The sequence below is a fragment of the Meleagris gallopavo genome, chromosome 4 (genome assembly GCF_000146605.3).
Source record: "Meleagris gallopavo isolate NT-WF06-2002-E0010 breed Aviagen turkey brand Nicholas breeding stock chromosome 4, Turkey_5.1, whole genome shotgun sequence".
NCBI lineage: Eukaryota > Metazoa > Chordata > Aves > Galliformes > Phasianidae > Meleagris > Meleagris gallopavo.
The window spans coordinates 33494597-33510130 of record NC_015014.2 but is presented as its reverse complement, the minus strand read 5'-3'; the positions used below and the strand labels follow the sequence as shown (position 1 = coordinate 33510130).

The 15534-nt window shown below is 38.9% G+C and overlaps 1 protein-coding gene across 7 annotated transcripts in view; it reads right to left on the bottom strand.

Moving 5' to 3' along the window:
• The window catches only part of TNIP3 (TNFAIP3 interacting protein 3), a 63191-nt gene that overhangs the window by 46465 nt on the left and 1192 nt on the right, over nucleotides 1-15534 (bottom strand). For 3 of the 7 annotated variants that reach the window (XM_031553089.1, XM_031553092.1, XM_010709937.3), the window contains exon 1: nucleotides 7542-7559. The exons of 2 other annotated variants lie outside the window; for them this stretch is intronic. In XM_031553089.1, the coding sequence (XP_031408949.1) occupies nucleotides 7542-7544 (3 nt within the window). In that variant the 5' untranslated portion in view covers nucleotides 7545-7559. Of the gene's footprint in view, nucleotides 1-7541; nucleotides 7645-15534 lie in introns of those variants that run through there. 2 more of the 7 variants (XM_019614740.2, XM_031553091.1) reach the window with 2 other exon arrangements.

Genomic DNA, 15534 nt, shown 5'->3' with positions numbered 1-15534 from the left:
GGAGAATAGATAGTACAGAGACCAAGTCATGCCACCTCATCCCTAGAAGTCATCCCACTGCCTGTACTGCAGGCCAACAGCAGCCCAGAGTATGTTGCTTCATGGTGTGTGGGACACCTCTATTTCACCAGGAAAGGAGTCTGTGAGTCTTATTCTTTTCTTTAGGAGAAAGTGACAGAAGAATAGCATTATTGTAGTTGTAATTGGAATACTAGGGGATTAGATTTTATCTTGATCTAAGAGATTTCATAAATCTCTTTACACCTCTCTTTCTTACACCTATGGTAAGAATAGCAATGAAATAAAGAGGGAGTCATCAAGATTGAAATCCAGTATTTATGACCAATTACAAGTCACTTATTTTACTGGCAACATCAGCTTAACGTGGAAGCACAGTTGAACTTTTTTTTACAAAAACCATGGTGCTTCACCTATATGCAGAGCAAAGATGTACAATACAAGTTTGCCAGGAGAGGATCATGTTTGGCACCCCTCCCCTCTCCAGATTCCCCATTCCATCAGGCATTTCACACATTTTAAATACATATAATCACTAGTTTCAAGAATCTCATTAAGAAAAAACACCAATTCATTTCCATGTAAAACTTGATTCCAGATTGTCTGAGTTTTATGAGTGTCTGCTTAATCATAACAAAAACATGCTGATGTATGGGAAGATGCATTTGCTTGATTTCAGTGGGAGCTGCAGACACTTGGTAGTAAGAATGAAGCCTTATTTTAGGATATGAACTGGAAGTTGACTAGAAGCCAGGAGTGTGCCCTTGTGGCCAATGGCATCTTGGGTCACATTAAAAAGAACACTCACCTCTGTGCTGAGGCCACATCAGGACTACTGCGTTCAGTTCTGGGCTGTTCAGCTCAAGAAAGACAGAGATCTCTTAGAAAGAGTTCAATGGCAGAGCACAAAGATAATGAGGGGCCTGGAGCATATCCTATATGAGGAAAGGCTGAGAGATGTGGGACTGTTCAGCCTGGAGAAGATACGGCTGAGAGGGGATCTCGTAACTGTTTATAAGTATCTAAATTGTGGAGTCATGCAGACAAGGGCAGACCCTTTTTGGTGGTGAGCAACAACAGAACAAGAGGCAATGGACACGAACTGGAGCACGGCAAGTTTCATGCGAACACAAGAAAGAGCTTTGTTGTTGTGAGAGTGACAAGACAGTGGAACAGGCTGCCCAGAGAGGCCGTGAAGTCTCCATCTTTGGAGATAGTAAAGAGCCACCTGAACACCTACCTGTGTGCCCTGATACAGTAAATTGCTTTAGAAGGTGATTGGACTCTATGATCACCAGAGGTCCCTTCCAACCCCTGCAAATCTGTGGCTATTATACTTGGCATTTAGGTGTTTAACAAGATACCAATTTTGAAAAAAATGTTGTCCTAGAATAAACAGTCCCAACAAAAAGCAAAATAAACATGCACAAACAAACAAACAAACTAGTGCCATAATTCAAACTATCATTCGTTCTCTAATTCATTCTATGGGCTTAGATATTTCAAGTCTCAGATCCACATGCAAAGTTAGACACAGTAGGACAGCCCGCATACTAAAGAAATATGCCATGTTAAAGGGATAAAAGTTAAAAGTTACTGACCAGTGTTGGTAAAATCTATGCAGTAGGAAGTAAAGAATGTTTGGGGGTGTGGGCAGAGGGAATGAAGGATAAAGAAAAAGATTGTTGCATGATCTTGCAGTGACAGATCTGTTCATCTAAGCTTTGGCATAAAAGCAGCAGACAGTTTGATACTGCTAAGAGCAGCGTGATGTACACTGCAGATCATGGCCAGGCTGCTGCCAACCAAACAACAGCGCAGCATGGCCACCTGCTTTGATCTGTTTCCCTTAACCTCCAAATGAATGGATGACTGTGTTGATGCAGGGTAATGTCTTTGCCTTTCATTTCTAATGGCTTTTTGATTGTTGTCAGTAATGTCGGTATGTCAGTTCTGAATGGCTTTTAATTTTTATTTTTTTTAATCATTTTTGGTTCTTCATGACAAAATGAGTCCAACCTGTGTTGGCAGCACTAATTTTCCTACATCTACATCTACAGTTACATATCTCAGCAAGAGACATCTGGACAATTGCACAAAACATGCACATTTTTGTTGTAAAAGGAACTAGAAGCTTTTACAATGATACCATGAAATTTAATGCTGTAAGGCTTTTATTAGATCAGACAAATTGAAGTTGAGTTGGATAAAAATTCAGCTACTTCAAAGAATTAAGGCTCTGTAGAAAATAGAGGTTTATAATTGTCATGGCAAGGATTGCTCGGAATTACATATATTTTCTGCTTTCTGTCAAGGCTATTAAAAATAAATAGGAACACACCGAAGAAAAAGAGGATCCGTTTTTCTTACATACTTGTGTTCTAGCTGTAATTGAAAACGTTTAGTAAAAAGCATGCAAAAGTTTATCAGCCCTCCAATAATAATTCAAGCCCTAACTACTTCCTTAATATACCTGAACAGGCTGTAAGAGACTTTTTTGTTTGGAGTACTAACATGCATTAACAAGGAAGATTTCCATGTGTACATCGAGAGAAAAAGCTCCCCAAAGAGGGACAAGACTCACTAATTCTTATAAAATATTAATTATAAAAATAATAACAGCCACCCAGGCACTTGTCAAGCTAGGATTTCAAAACATTAATTAAAATGCATTTCACAAGCATCTGTACTTTAGCTTTGCCTCCTGCCTCATTCTCTTTTGCCCTCCAAGCCTACCACTATCTTAAGAGCATCCTATTTTCCTGAACCTTTCTTCATTTTCCCCAAACACAGCCGTATTCTTATTCACTTCGTCACTTATTCTTCTGTTGTGCCAAAGCAGCATTTTGTGGGGCTGCAATGCAAGATGGCTCCCAGAAATGAACTGGCTGAAAGGAGGCAGAGAAGGGAAAGGGATTTAGTGTTCCCTCTGCACATCTTGTCTGGGTTGGCTCACTGATTCAGTTATAGAAAACACTACCATGAACTGACATTGTCACAGTGCTGCAGGGAGCAGAAAACCCACACACAAAAAAAACCAGAAGCACATGCTAGCAAATTACACACAGAGAACAAACCGACGGATATGTTACCTTCTCACTGATTTGTACTTTTTGTACTGCAGAAGACCTAGGGCTAGCTGTCACAGACAGACTAAGCAAAATCAACATCTTTAAGTAATACCCAGATTGCAAAATAGCTCCAAAACAAAATGGAACATATGTAATCACAAACAAGCCCACAGATAAACAAGCTGGCAGGTTACACATTATCAGCGCATGGCTGCTGTGTGGGAGGAGTGGGGGGGGAAAGAAATGGATTATTACTGTAAACGTGATCAAAATGGTAGAGCAACCAGAGGGAAAAAAAAGTCCAACAAAATTTCATGGAAGACATCCAAACTGAAATTAATCTAAAAAAAGGAATAAAGCCTTCAAGTTTGCTTGTTTGCCCTGTAGCTCTGAAGAAGTCAAATATGAAATAATATTTCTGCAATGCCTTCCTCTCTGGATTGCTCCAGGTTTAATACTTGTAAACAGCAGTAATGTTCAGTGCAGCCAGCCCTGAACCAGCCACTATATGTCTTTCTGCTTCTGTATGCACTACTGCTTGATGAAAACGTAGCTTCAGCCATACAAGCACAGCATAAAAAGCCGCAACATCTCCCAGTCCTCTTTTTTCCTTCCCTGGTCATTCCCTTGTAAAGTACTGAAAATTCAACATTAGACAGCTTGTAACTAAAAAAAAAAAGTAAATCTGATGCTTCGTTTGTGTCAAAAGTGACAAGTTTCTGGGTTTCTCAGCTCTGTTTTGCTCAGCTTGATTCTGATACAACAAAGCTGGTACCTGCACTGTGTGATGCAGGAAAATTTAATAGTTAAATGTGATCTCACCCTTAAGTGCAGTTATTCTTGGTTAGGGTAGCACAGCATAAGAATGTTAAATATGCAAAATACCCTAATTTGTAGATGCCGTCCCACAAATCCATGATAGCCAGAACTTAGTAAGTAGCCTATTTACATTTCCTGAAATAATCACAAATGATTCAGTAAGCAAATAAAGTAAAACCCCAAACAGCAGAAAGATAAATTAAAACCCTAAACAGCAGAAAGCCATTGCAGTGGACCTGACTGAGGAAAGAGGCAATTAAAGGCTGACTACCCTATTTCTACCCAGAAATAAATGTCTGGATTTCAGCATCAAGTCAGTGTGATTCTGGAGAAGCTCTGCACTGTAAGCTGTTTAGCACTTGTCCAGGAAATAAAATGCACAGCGTAATCTCTGCATTTGCACTCGTGCATGATATAGGGTGGTGACTTTGCACTGATAGGCAGTATCTGCTGTTTAGTTCTTTGGTCTTACGAGTGCTGGCTTTCCACAGCAGGAGGTCTGAAAATGTTTCCACTGACATGCACACAAACGAGTTGAAGCAGGGAGTACAGATTGCTGTTTCTAAGTACATGACTTGGCTAAAATAAATAAATAAATGAAAAAAATACTAAAAAATATATCAATGTATCACTTTTACAGTGCATTAAAAGAAATGAAAACTGTTAGACGTGTTTATTTGTTTGAAAACTGGTCCATTTTACTATTTCCAAACATTTTCAGATTTAGATGCAGTTTCTCAAGGTCTTTAAGGTGAGAAAAACATTCCCAGGTGAACATAAACCACACCAAGCAGAAATCAATGGCACAAAAGCTACCAAAAACAGATACCATCATGCCCAGGGTGTGTGCATCTGCACAGGTGAATCTGAAGCACAGAATATAATTTGAAAGGCTTCAAAAGATACATTCCATGCTAAAAATATCATGACTATGCTTCTAATGTGCAAGAGCCATCTAACAAGTGACGAGTGGAAGTCAAATATTATCAAGCTGCCATAACCATACACAATATGCCTCAAAATGACCCCAGTATTTTCTTAAAATTCTGCAAAGTCATTCTCTGTTTCCCTTCCCTCATTGGAAGCCATAAAAGTAAAAGAAAAAAAAACAAAAAAACAAACAAAAAAAAAAACAAGAAAAGACTAATTTGTAATTATTATAAAGTTGGGAGATCGGTGAAGGGGATGGGCAGCTGAGCTTTTTTGATTTGGAGAGCTTTACATCACACTTGGAAAGTGCTAGAAGATGTATGGCAACTGCAACCCAAAACATCACAAATTTTTCTGTGTTTCAAAATAAAATTTAACTTTCATTTATTTAAGACTCTCTGATATTTATATGCCACCTGTCACTGATTTTCAGACACCACTCCTCATGCTTAATGCTGTTAGATCATTTCTAGAAAATGGTGTTTGTTTGATGTAAGCCTGTCACTATACAACAGAGTTGATGGCTGTCAATGAAGATACTTATTGTAGTCAAAGGTTATGTAGCTCAGAAGATACTTACTGTAGTCAAAGTCTATGAAGGCAAATTGTTGTTAAAAGACTATGGCTTAGCTCCAAAAAGTACAAAATACAAAATAAAATAAAGTCTTCAACAATAATCATATTTGATTTGTTTAAAAGTTTGGGGGGGTTGTTGTTTTTTTTTTAATCAAGAAACTATAGATAAGTCAAACAAATCTGCCAAACAGACAGTTCTTTGGAAGAACATTTATAAACTAAGCATCCTTCCTGCAAGAGCATATTGTGAAGGCCTTCCAATTGCTCTCAGTATCTCCATCTAAATTCAATTAGCATGAAAATTTACTTGCGGGTGGGCAGGATGGGACAGAACTACTGTTTGTTAAATGTCAGCTTTAAACAATGCAGCGAAAAGATAGATTTTTTGTGAATACTAATCAGTAGAGACAGCAGTCATTACAAAGCATACAGAGGTAGAAAGGAAGCATGCTGTAAGATAAAAGCAATATTAAATACATATTTTATATAAATGGCTTTGTTTTTTTCCTGAAGGATTTCCAATGGAGATTTCACTACAGAGCAATTGTAACATTAAGAAAGGAGAAAGAAACAATGGAACTTTCTTGTACAATTCATGCCAAGAAGAAAAATATTTAAGATCTAGTAAGCCCAATGACTTTGGAAATTGTACTCTGGAGTATAAATAGGTAACTTGCCATATTAACAGAAAGGAGATCACTCCAAGGGCAGGGCCCACGTGGCTGGAAAGAAGTTTATGAGAAAAGCATTCGAGATAGAGGCAGACCTACCCACAAAAAAAGCTGTGCAGCTGTGGGAGCAAGTTTTATGTTGAGAAAGTAAGAAAAATCTGATTTGGATTAGGAGTTTAGCTCCAATATATTTAAATTTTGTATTTTCCAAGTAAGCTTCAAAATATCAGGACAAAATAATGAGAAAGGAGAGGAGTACATAGTAAGGTAGGAACAATCTGAAAAAACAGTTGCCCAAAAAAGCTCAGTGTTTCTTAGCTGGCAGGAGCTCCAGTGCTGAGCAACTCAGATATCCATGAAATGCATGTTGTCTTGCACACACTCAGTGTACCCACCCTCCTGAAAACTTGATGCTGTTGCTAGTAGAAATTAGGATCTGCTGGTAGTACATCTTGGCATACTGCAGATCCAGCAGCAAGTCTAGGGAAGATGGCCCTTTAAGAAATTCTCTTTCCCCAGGCATCTTAGTGGGGTACTGTATTTTCTCATTATCACAGGTGTGTCTACAACTTCTACTTTATTTTGAGACGGGGGAACAAGAGCAAGGAGGTTCCTACAGCTGCCCCAGTGCAATGTGCAGGTCCTCTGGTAGCAAGCACCTTTGGCTCTGAAAACAGAAGGGTTAATTCTCACTGCAGCAGGTAGAAGTACTGAAGCTTTGCCTTTTGTCAGACAAATAGTTAAAAAAATTTTGCTTTCTTCTCCCTCCATACAAACCTCATCTCATAGTTTGTCCTGCTTATGCTTGTTAACCCCAAAATTTACTACTCGAAATTTCTAGATATGTGGATACAAACATTCCTTTTTCAGGGCTGGAATGCTTCAAAGCCAGAGACCTGGACTACTCTTCAAGGCTACAGGGGCTAGAAAAAAACAATAGCAAATCTGGATAAAGGCCCTCCTCTATCTTAGCCACAAATCCAACCACAGGAATGCTCTGCCTGCTCATCAGTCTCAGCAGCAGTGCAGGGAACATACCATGATCTACAGAACTTGTAAAACTTGCAAAGGTTTCAGCAGAAACCCTACCCAAGGAAGTATAGGTGCAACCAACAGACATGCACTGAATCTTCATATCGTTAGATTTACTTAAATGTTTGAAATAGCCCTAACCCTCTACCAGGCAATAATCCTTTACCTTTCACTGTCCGTCTTCGTGCAGGAAAAGTGTAAAAGCTCTGCTATAACAGAGTATAAATGTGCATAAATTACATGATTTATACACAATAATTATAAAGAAATTAAGAAGTAATTAAAAAAAAAAAAAGCTATTAAGACATCAGGCTTGGGATTTGAGATCTTTTTGGCAAATGAAAAGGGCAAAGAGGCACATGACTTCACCCTGAGGCTAGGTAGAGACCTAGGGATGCCAGCTTCAAACGCAGCAGTTACTCACCATTTTAGGCAAGGTGCTCACCTCCACGCTGCTGGGCTGGTATGCTCTTGTCTCAATCAAGGCTCTCTGAATCAAATAACAACTAAGTGGTTTGGAAGCAAATATATATCTATCTCAAGATTTAACCTACACACCAGGCTTAGGGAAACCCCTTTCTTAAAGTCACTCTAGCGTTGAGGACACACTCATCTCTAACAAATAAACACAGCCCACACAGATCTACTTGAAAGCACTGCTTATCAGAGACCACAGAGGATTCCCTCTCACTCTTCTGATGGCCATGGAACAGTGACACAATGGCACGCCCACTCACCAGCAAGAGGCGTGTGGTGGGAAAAGTGGTGGTCGAGCACAGTGGAAAAGTTGTATCAACTCAAAGGGTACAAAACACAAGTTTTAATCTAGAAGTAGAATAATTTACTGTAAGGAGTAGATAGGTCAGGGAACCATTTCTAGGAATGCTTTTTAATTAGAATTTGTTTTAAAGGTTTCCCAACAGAAATAGCACTCAGCCCAACCAGCCGAAGTCCCTTCATCAGAAGTGACTTTCAGTGCTCTACCCAGGCAAGAAATATCACGTTATCATTTCGGATTTTCTCTTTGAGGAAGAGGGCGTATAGAGGAGGACTCTGCAGAAACATCTTCCCCTCCACCCAGACGAGAAGTGATGCAGCAGTTTCAGGACAAGCTGTTCATCTCAGGCTACAGTCCACTGCACATAATAGCTTGTTAATCAAGTTTCAAGTCAATAAAAGTTAACGCTGTCATTCTGTTACTTACTACGAATCTCATTTCTAGGCACATTGAGATCTTTCAGCCTGACTCTTGTATTGGTTTCGGTTTTGATAACAACAAAACCTGGGCAGCTTTCCACCAAGGGCAAGAAGCAGTTCAAACATGTTTATGAAGCTCCTGTTGTCTTCTGTACTGGAAATACCAGTGATTCAGGTGCCCTGGAAATATTTTCATGCTCCTAGCAGAAATATCACAGCTGCTCAGTAGAGCAAGGTAGATCTTTTTTTGTCACATCATTTTAGCCTCTGCCTCTCACATGCACTCACACAGTAATCATCTGCAAATTCACATCTAATTCACTGTGGTTTTGTTTAAACAAAACTTTTCTGGAAACACTTGCAATAATAGCCAGGAGGCAACAGGCCAGGGTCAGGATGTAGGAGACCAAGGCTCAAATCTTTCTTCTGCCTGAAGGGAGTTTAACTGCGTTTGTACCTCCAGGACAAGCATTTCAACTGCTGGATTTGCATGGTGATTTCTCTAGTCTTTTGCAATGCATATCTATTCCACTGCATATTGAGTATTTACTATCTCTTTGTTAAAGAAAACATTAATGACTTCAGCTTGATGGTTCAAGCTATTACCTATGGAGTTCAGAATTACTGTCTGCCTGATTAAAATGAATAAAAGGCACAAACATCATCTCCTTTTCAGAACAACATCATATTCATTCAGCTCTACATCAGACCACTTATGATCTCTAGTTTGATCTCTCGTTTAGTCCTATCTATGTGCTAATAAAAAGCAGAACGTTCTAGACAGGAGAAGCTGATAGCAATCTACAAGCTCACAGTAGCAAACTGTTAGAGCACCATCTTGGGAGACAAATGCCATGTACTCAAATCCTTCCAAGCAGCAAAAGAAACTGAAGTCAAGAGATGTGCATCTGAGGAGAAAAACTTTTTTCACTGGAGGGACAAGTAACAAGGGAATAACATCACTTCTTCCCCTGTAATTCATTCACAAGAAGTACAGTGAATACAGCCTTCTATATTTTTGGCTTTCACCTCACTAAAACACAGCTTTTGAATTTGGACTCACCAACAAGCTTAATTTCTTTGGGACTGGAAACAGTTCAGCAGCTTGTTGTTATGTTGCTGTCATCTGTCAGTTCAGCAACAATGAAGGAGCTAAATTAAATCTTTCCATGTGTGCTCTTCCTGAGTTTAATATCCATTACCTGTTCAACACCACCGTGGTTTCTGCCAAGAAAACCAGGAATAATAAGATTTTTCCTAATCCAGGACCAGGCAAAGCCAGCATTGCTAAACCTTTAAGATCACATCCCTTCTTATCTGAAAGGCTGCATGACATCCCACAAGTAGCAAACAAAATACGTAAGAATGTACATTCTGTGAAGCATTCCCCCAAACTAAAGATAAAATGTTTACAAACATCTCTAAGTCATTTTGAATCACACACATTCACTGTAGTACTGGGCTGTTTACAGAGCCTTTTAACGACTAAGCCCGAAGCAGGCACAGGTAGAGGTGCATTGCTCTACTCACTGCAGGACCAGCTACTTGCTTAAAACACTAATAGGGAACAGGATCATTGATGATTCTTAAGAATTGGTGGTGAAAACATAGAATGGCTTGGGTTGAAAGGGACCTCAATGATCATCTGGTTCTATCCCCTCTGCCATAGCAGGGTTGCCAATCATTACATCGGACTGCCCACACTCTTCAATTTGCCAGCCACCTTAACTCAAACGATCATACTGTTTCATTTTGAATCCTTGCAAACATTAGTGACATTCATGTAATGCCATTCTCATCACAGCAAGGCAGGCACAAGAAAAAGTGCTGTGGAGGTAGATAGATGTAGTCAATGGAAAAATTGAAGGGGGAGGATCCTTTTTCTTAGCCTCCCGTGGAAATTTGTAGGGGTACAGCAGAAGTCATACATGCATCTTTTCACCTGACCTACCCCCATTCAGAAGAGGAAAACCCCTTTGGCTACACCAATAACATGTCTGAATAATAAAAATTTCATTGCTTCTCATGCATATCCAAGGCACTTATCTATAGAAAGACCAGATTGGATGGCTGCCATTCAAATCGTTTTATTGTTCACTGAAGAATTGTTTGTATAGGGTTTTTCCATAAGGGAAAAATAAGGAAATGAGTTAGAGAAAATTTAATATAATGTAAAGACAGCAGCTTAAAGTACCAGATCCTCAGTGACTTGTGAAGGGCTTAATTGCCATGTAAATATTATTGAGGAGAGAAAAGACCACTACAAGGAAGAAAGGAAACAGGGAAATAAAAGGCAATTTTGAAAGTGCTCAAAACAGTTTAGGACTCCAGTATTCTGGAGAGGATATATTTTTGCTGTTTGGGAAGTTTCTGAAACTTAGTTTCAAGGTTATACTTTGATAGCGCACTTAGGGCACATTATGAATGATTTCATCCCACTGGAAAAAAAAAAAGCCTGCCATTGTTGACGCAGAAGTAACTCACTGGCTACCTACAGCTGTTCTCTTTTTGCTGCATGAGTGAGAAGCCCACCTACGCACTTACATGTTTGCCAAGCTGAAATGCTCTTCTGCTTCTCTCACAGAAACAGAATGGCCACTATTGTCGTTTTCATTACTGTATTTTTTACAGTCTCAAATGGTCCAGATCAAGAAATAGTTACACAAAGCAGTCAGTTCAAACTGTCATGTTTTTTGATGTAAAATAAACAGCTATGATGCAGGCACATCTTGACCATGCTTGATACAGAGTTGAAACATTTTTGCGCTCACAGAAATGGCTTTAGCAAGGGGAAGATACTGCTACCCACTTCTGCTCTTAATTTTATAAACTTTGATTGAAAGTTGGACTCAGTTGTGCCTGAGATGTATGAGAAGTCAGAGCACTTCCTACCCATTCTGTTCCTGCACACTGTATGGCGTACTGCTAATACACAGATGAAAGATCACACAAAAGAAATTCTCCTTTCCTTACAGAAAATCTGGAAACACCACAGCAACTTTATGAGGTCTTGGACAGCAATTCAATTGATTTTTTATTATAACTCAAATACATTTTTATGTAATTTCACTGGATTTTCACCAAGATGTTTATGAAGTCAATATGGTATCAAAGTAAGGAAAGAAAAGGCAATGATCTCACCTCTATCCAATCACAAATCTATTAACTTCCACCACTTCCTGTTACTATCTCAGATTCTGGTCAGGGGGAATTGTCAGTGGTCCTCCTCCCCAGCCCACCATTCTCACCCAACATACTTCCTATCAACTTCCACTGCAGCCTAGCCCTTTTGAAATCAGTTGGCATGCTGTCACATATTTCAGTCGACCTGGCTTTTCATTACTGCCTCCATACCACAGAGAACAGAAGCCAGAATTTGAAAATGGGTTTTAAAGCAGTTTAGAACCAAGTTTCAACACAACATTGCTTCCTTGATGTTTGTCAATTCAATGAACATTAAGCACACAGTTTAGTGTCAATGAAGTCTGAATGGAAACCTTTTTTCTGGCCAAAAAGTCCACCCTGTTCCCCAGCTGGCTGCCCACCCATTGGTTTCTGCCATTATAGTTATTCTTACTGAAATATTTTGGGCTCTAAATTTTGAATTTTGTCCTGAACTGAAATTAAATCTAGTTTTGGCAGTGTCTGAATCCTCCATGAAAGGATTTTTTTTTCTGCATTCGCTTCAGAAAGAGCTCTTTCCTAATCATACTTAGTTTAACGTGTTTGACAGTTAACAAGAGGAAAAAGTAAACCCTGAAGTCATAATGTGTTTCCCACACTATATGACAATGAAGTCTTAAAGAAACATCTAACAATTTGTTGGAAATATGACCTTTATACAATAGAGACAGTAAGGTTTTTTTTGGATGAGACAAAGCATTTTTCTCCCAGATTCAAGGACTGTCAAAAACTGCAAGTTCATCTGAAACATTGAACATCTCTATAGCTAAGGCTAAGGAAAAATTCCAAGATTCAAGATTGAGCTGAAGATTGTGGAAAAAATGAAGGATCATCACAAAAACTATAGTTGCTGTCCTTAAGGCATATACATGACATTTCCATATGTTTTTAAAATAAATCATGCAAAAATGTTTTAAAATATAAGGAAAAATTCACAGAAAGTAACCACTCTTCACTGCAGTTACTTGTCCCTTTGTATAGAGGGAATATCATGGAATTCAAGTACAGCAAACGTTTAGGCTACATTACCTAAAGCATTATTGAAACTGGATGATCATGATGGCAAATGATACCGAATAGAGTAAAACCAAATGATATCAAACAGTATTGTGTAAAAAAGTAAGCTTATCAATGTCATTGTCAACTAACACCTCAACTGTGAATTGTAAATTGCCAACTTAGCACAAGACATAATAGATCCCGGATTTTAAAAAAATGAAAGAAAATACAAAGTAAGACCTAATGTACCCAGTAAGAGCTAGCTGCTTTGCTATTGGCACTGAGTTGAATTTAGAGAGATGCCTTCTACTGGGTCATGCTTGCAGGTTACCAAGTGAAAACAGTGGAAAGGCAGGCATTTCATAGGAGCTATCCTGATTGTCAGTGGACAGGGAAAAAAATGTACCTTGTAGCAGAAAAAGACAGTGAAGGGTGACGCCTCCACTGCACTTCAGAAGAGAATTGTATTTTCTGGCTCTCTAGATAATCTGATGACCTTCTTTTCACTGCCGCTCCTCTGGACCCCCTCCAACAGCTCCACATCTTTCTTGTGTCGGGGCCCAGACTTGAATGCGTTACGCCAGCTAGGGTCTCATGAGGGCAGAACAGAGAGGGACAATCACCTCACTGTCCCTGCTGGCCACCCCTCTTTTGATGGAACCGAGGACACCATTGGCCTTCCAGTCTGCAAGAGCACACTGCTGGCTCATGTTCAGTTTTTCATTCACCAGGATCCTTAAGTCCTTCTCAGCAGGGCTACTCCTCAGAGTTCTCCCAGTTCATAACATCATAACAGTCAGAATAATCACCCCCTTCCTACTATAAAATATATGAATCTAATTTTCCCTATTTGTAAAATCAAGAATAATATCTACTTCACTATATGATTGTGCAAGACAGAGAAATGAGTGTGGCAAAGCTAATAACCACATTAGAGAGGAAGTTCACCATTAGAAGCTAGATCCAATCATTTCTAATACAGTTCCCTATTACATAAGCAATGAGACAACATCAACAGAAATTGATGAAGGCAAGAATTCCCATATAACATCCTACAAGAAAACCACCTTAGAGCTGTTTCCTGTTACCAAAAGAAAGGACAATAAAAATGAAGGCTCTCCTGATCTTAGGCTGCTATTTCCACCTTATATGACCTTAATTTTATGGAAAAAGCACCTTTGTGTTATTCAGATTTCACTCATAAAACATAGACAGAGGGAATGTGTAGGCACTGGGGAACAATAAAAAAAATGTAAAAATTCATTGAATGGTAAATGAAAAGGTTGTTAAATGTTTTAAATGATGCAAGGAAAAGCCATTTGCTGTAGTGGAGATAAGGCTGCTCTTTTTATTCTTTTTATTAAGGGAAAAAAGAGACAAGTGCTTGGAGCAGTAGGAGGCTATAGCAAATAGCTTTATTTCCCTTGTGTGCTTCCCCTGCAATTATAACCTTAAAAAGAAAACCAACAAACAAAAAGATTAAGTACTGAAGATTAGTTTATAACCTAGGTATATGTATCTACCTATGAATTACAACCTTACTCTAAATCTATGTAATACCTTTCTGTGCATCTTACTTTTAAAGCTGCCTTAAATCACAGCAGACAGCCAGTTAGTCTAATAGATGTCCCATCACTATCTATTAGTTTTTCAAGTGCTAGCAGACATTCAAATTTAGCTCATCTGATTTTCCTGAAAAGACGTATCCAGCTTTTGCAAATCAGAGAGAAATAGTGAAGGAAAATGTAACATATATGAGAGGATTATCCAGACAAGACAGAAATGGAGTATTTTCAAAATCTGTGCCCCAGATCCATGTGGGTGTTACATTGTGGGGGGTTAGCAGTTTCTGTTCAGCATCATGTGGTTGTGGCATTGGGCCCTAAGACAACCTCACCTGCACTTGCTAAATGGGAAGCCCAGCATTACTCACATAGCATTACCTTCACCAGTGCAGTGGTGAAGCCATTCAAGTCAGCTCCCAGACCTAGAGTGATTTGAGATAGTCTCACCCAAGGCCTCCTCACCACATCACCCTGGTGCGAGTTATACAGGTTGAGTTTTTCTGTCCTGCAGGGTAGCCCAATTCTTTTGGTCCAGCTACCTTAAGTGGGCCGCACCTAAGCTAAGTAATTATTTGTGAGCATTGCTATGAGATTCAGAACCTCTAGCAATTGAATTCCATCACAAAAAAAAAAAAAAAAAAAAAAACCAAACCAACAAACAAACAAAAAGAACAAAAAAACAAACAAAAAAAAAAAACAAAAAACTACAAAACATTAAATCCCAGAAGTAGCTTGGGCATTTTGCTCTCTGGTCTTCCATTCATCTGGGGTGACATTTCTCACTCTGAGAAAACAACCTGAGGTCACTGGATTGGAGCAAGACATTCTTGAACACATTTTAAAAGTGTTCTTCCTAAGGAAATCCCCTCATCTTCAACTAAGATCATTTTTATATGTTCTTTCTCTAAAAGCATTAGTCAAAGGCAATGGGAAATTGTACATCTCTGTGGCTTTTATTAACTTATTTCCTTTACAGCAGTATGTTGTAAAACCAGTAATAGGACTCTTTCTAAACTCAAGAGTGTTACTGTGGTACATTCAGCAATCTCGTGGTCCCTTTCAATGGTTAATAACCACCATATCTCAACATACAACCATTCCCTTACACGTCTTAATACTGAAGATACTGCCACAACTTGCTTTTAAATGGTGACTTTAGGTTATATTTCATTTTGTTCCTAGATAGTTTAGAAACTGGTGTTGCTGGATTCTGTATAAATGGCAGATAAAAGCAAAGGATCAAAGGCTATTGTAAACAAAAATTTCCATCTCCTGCAGGCACATAAAGTTTTGAAAGGTGATTAATACTTTGGCACACAGTATCAGAGCAGTCACTCCAGATAACAGAATGTGGTAGAGGAAGGTTTAAAAAGACAGCAGCTTTAGGTAACACATGCTAAAACAACAGTAATGCAGACACAGAGATCAACACATTTATAGTAAAAGAAATTCAAACCATTCTTCCATACCAGA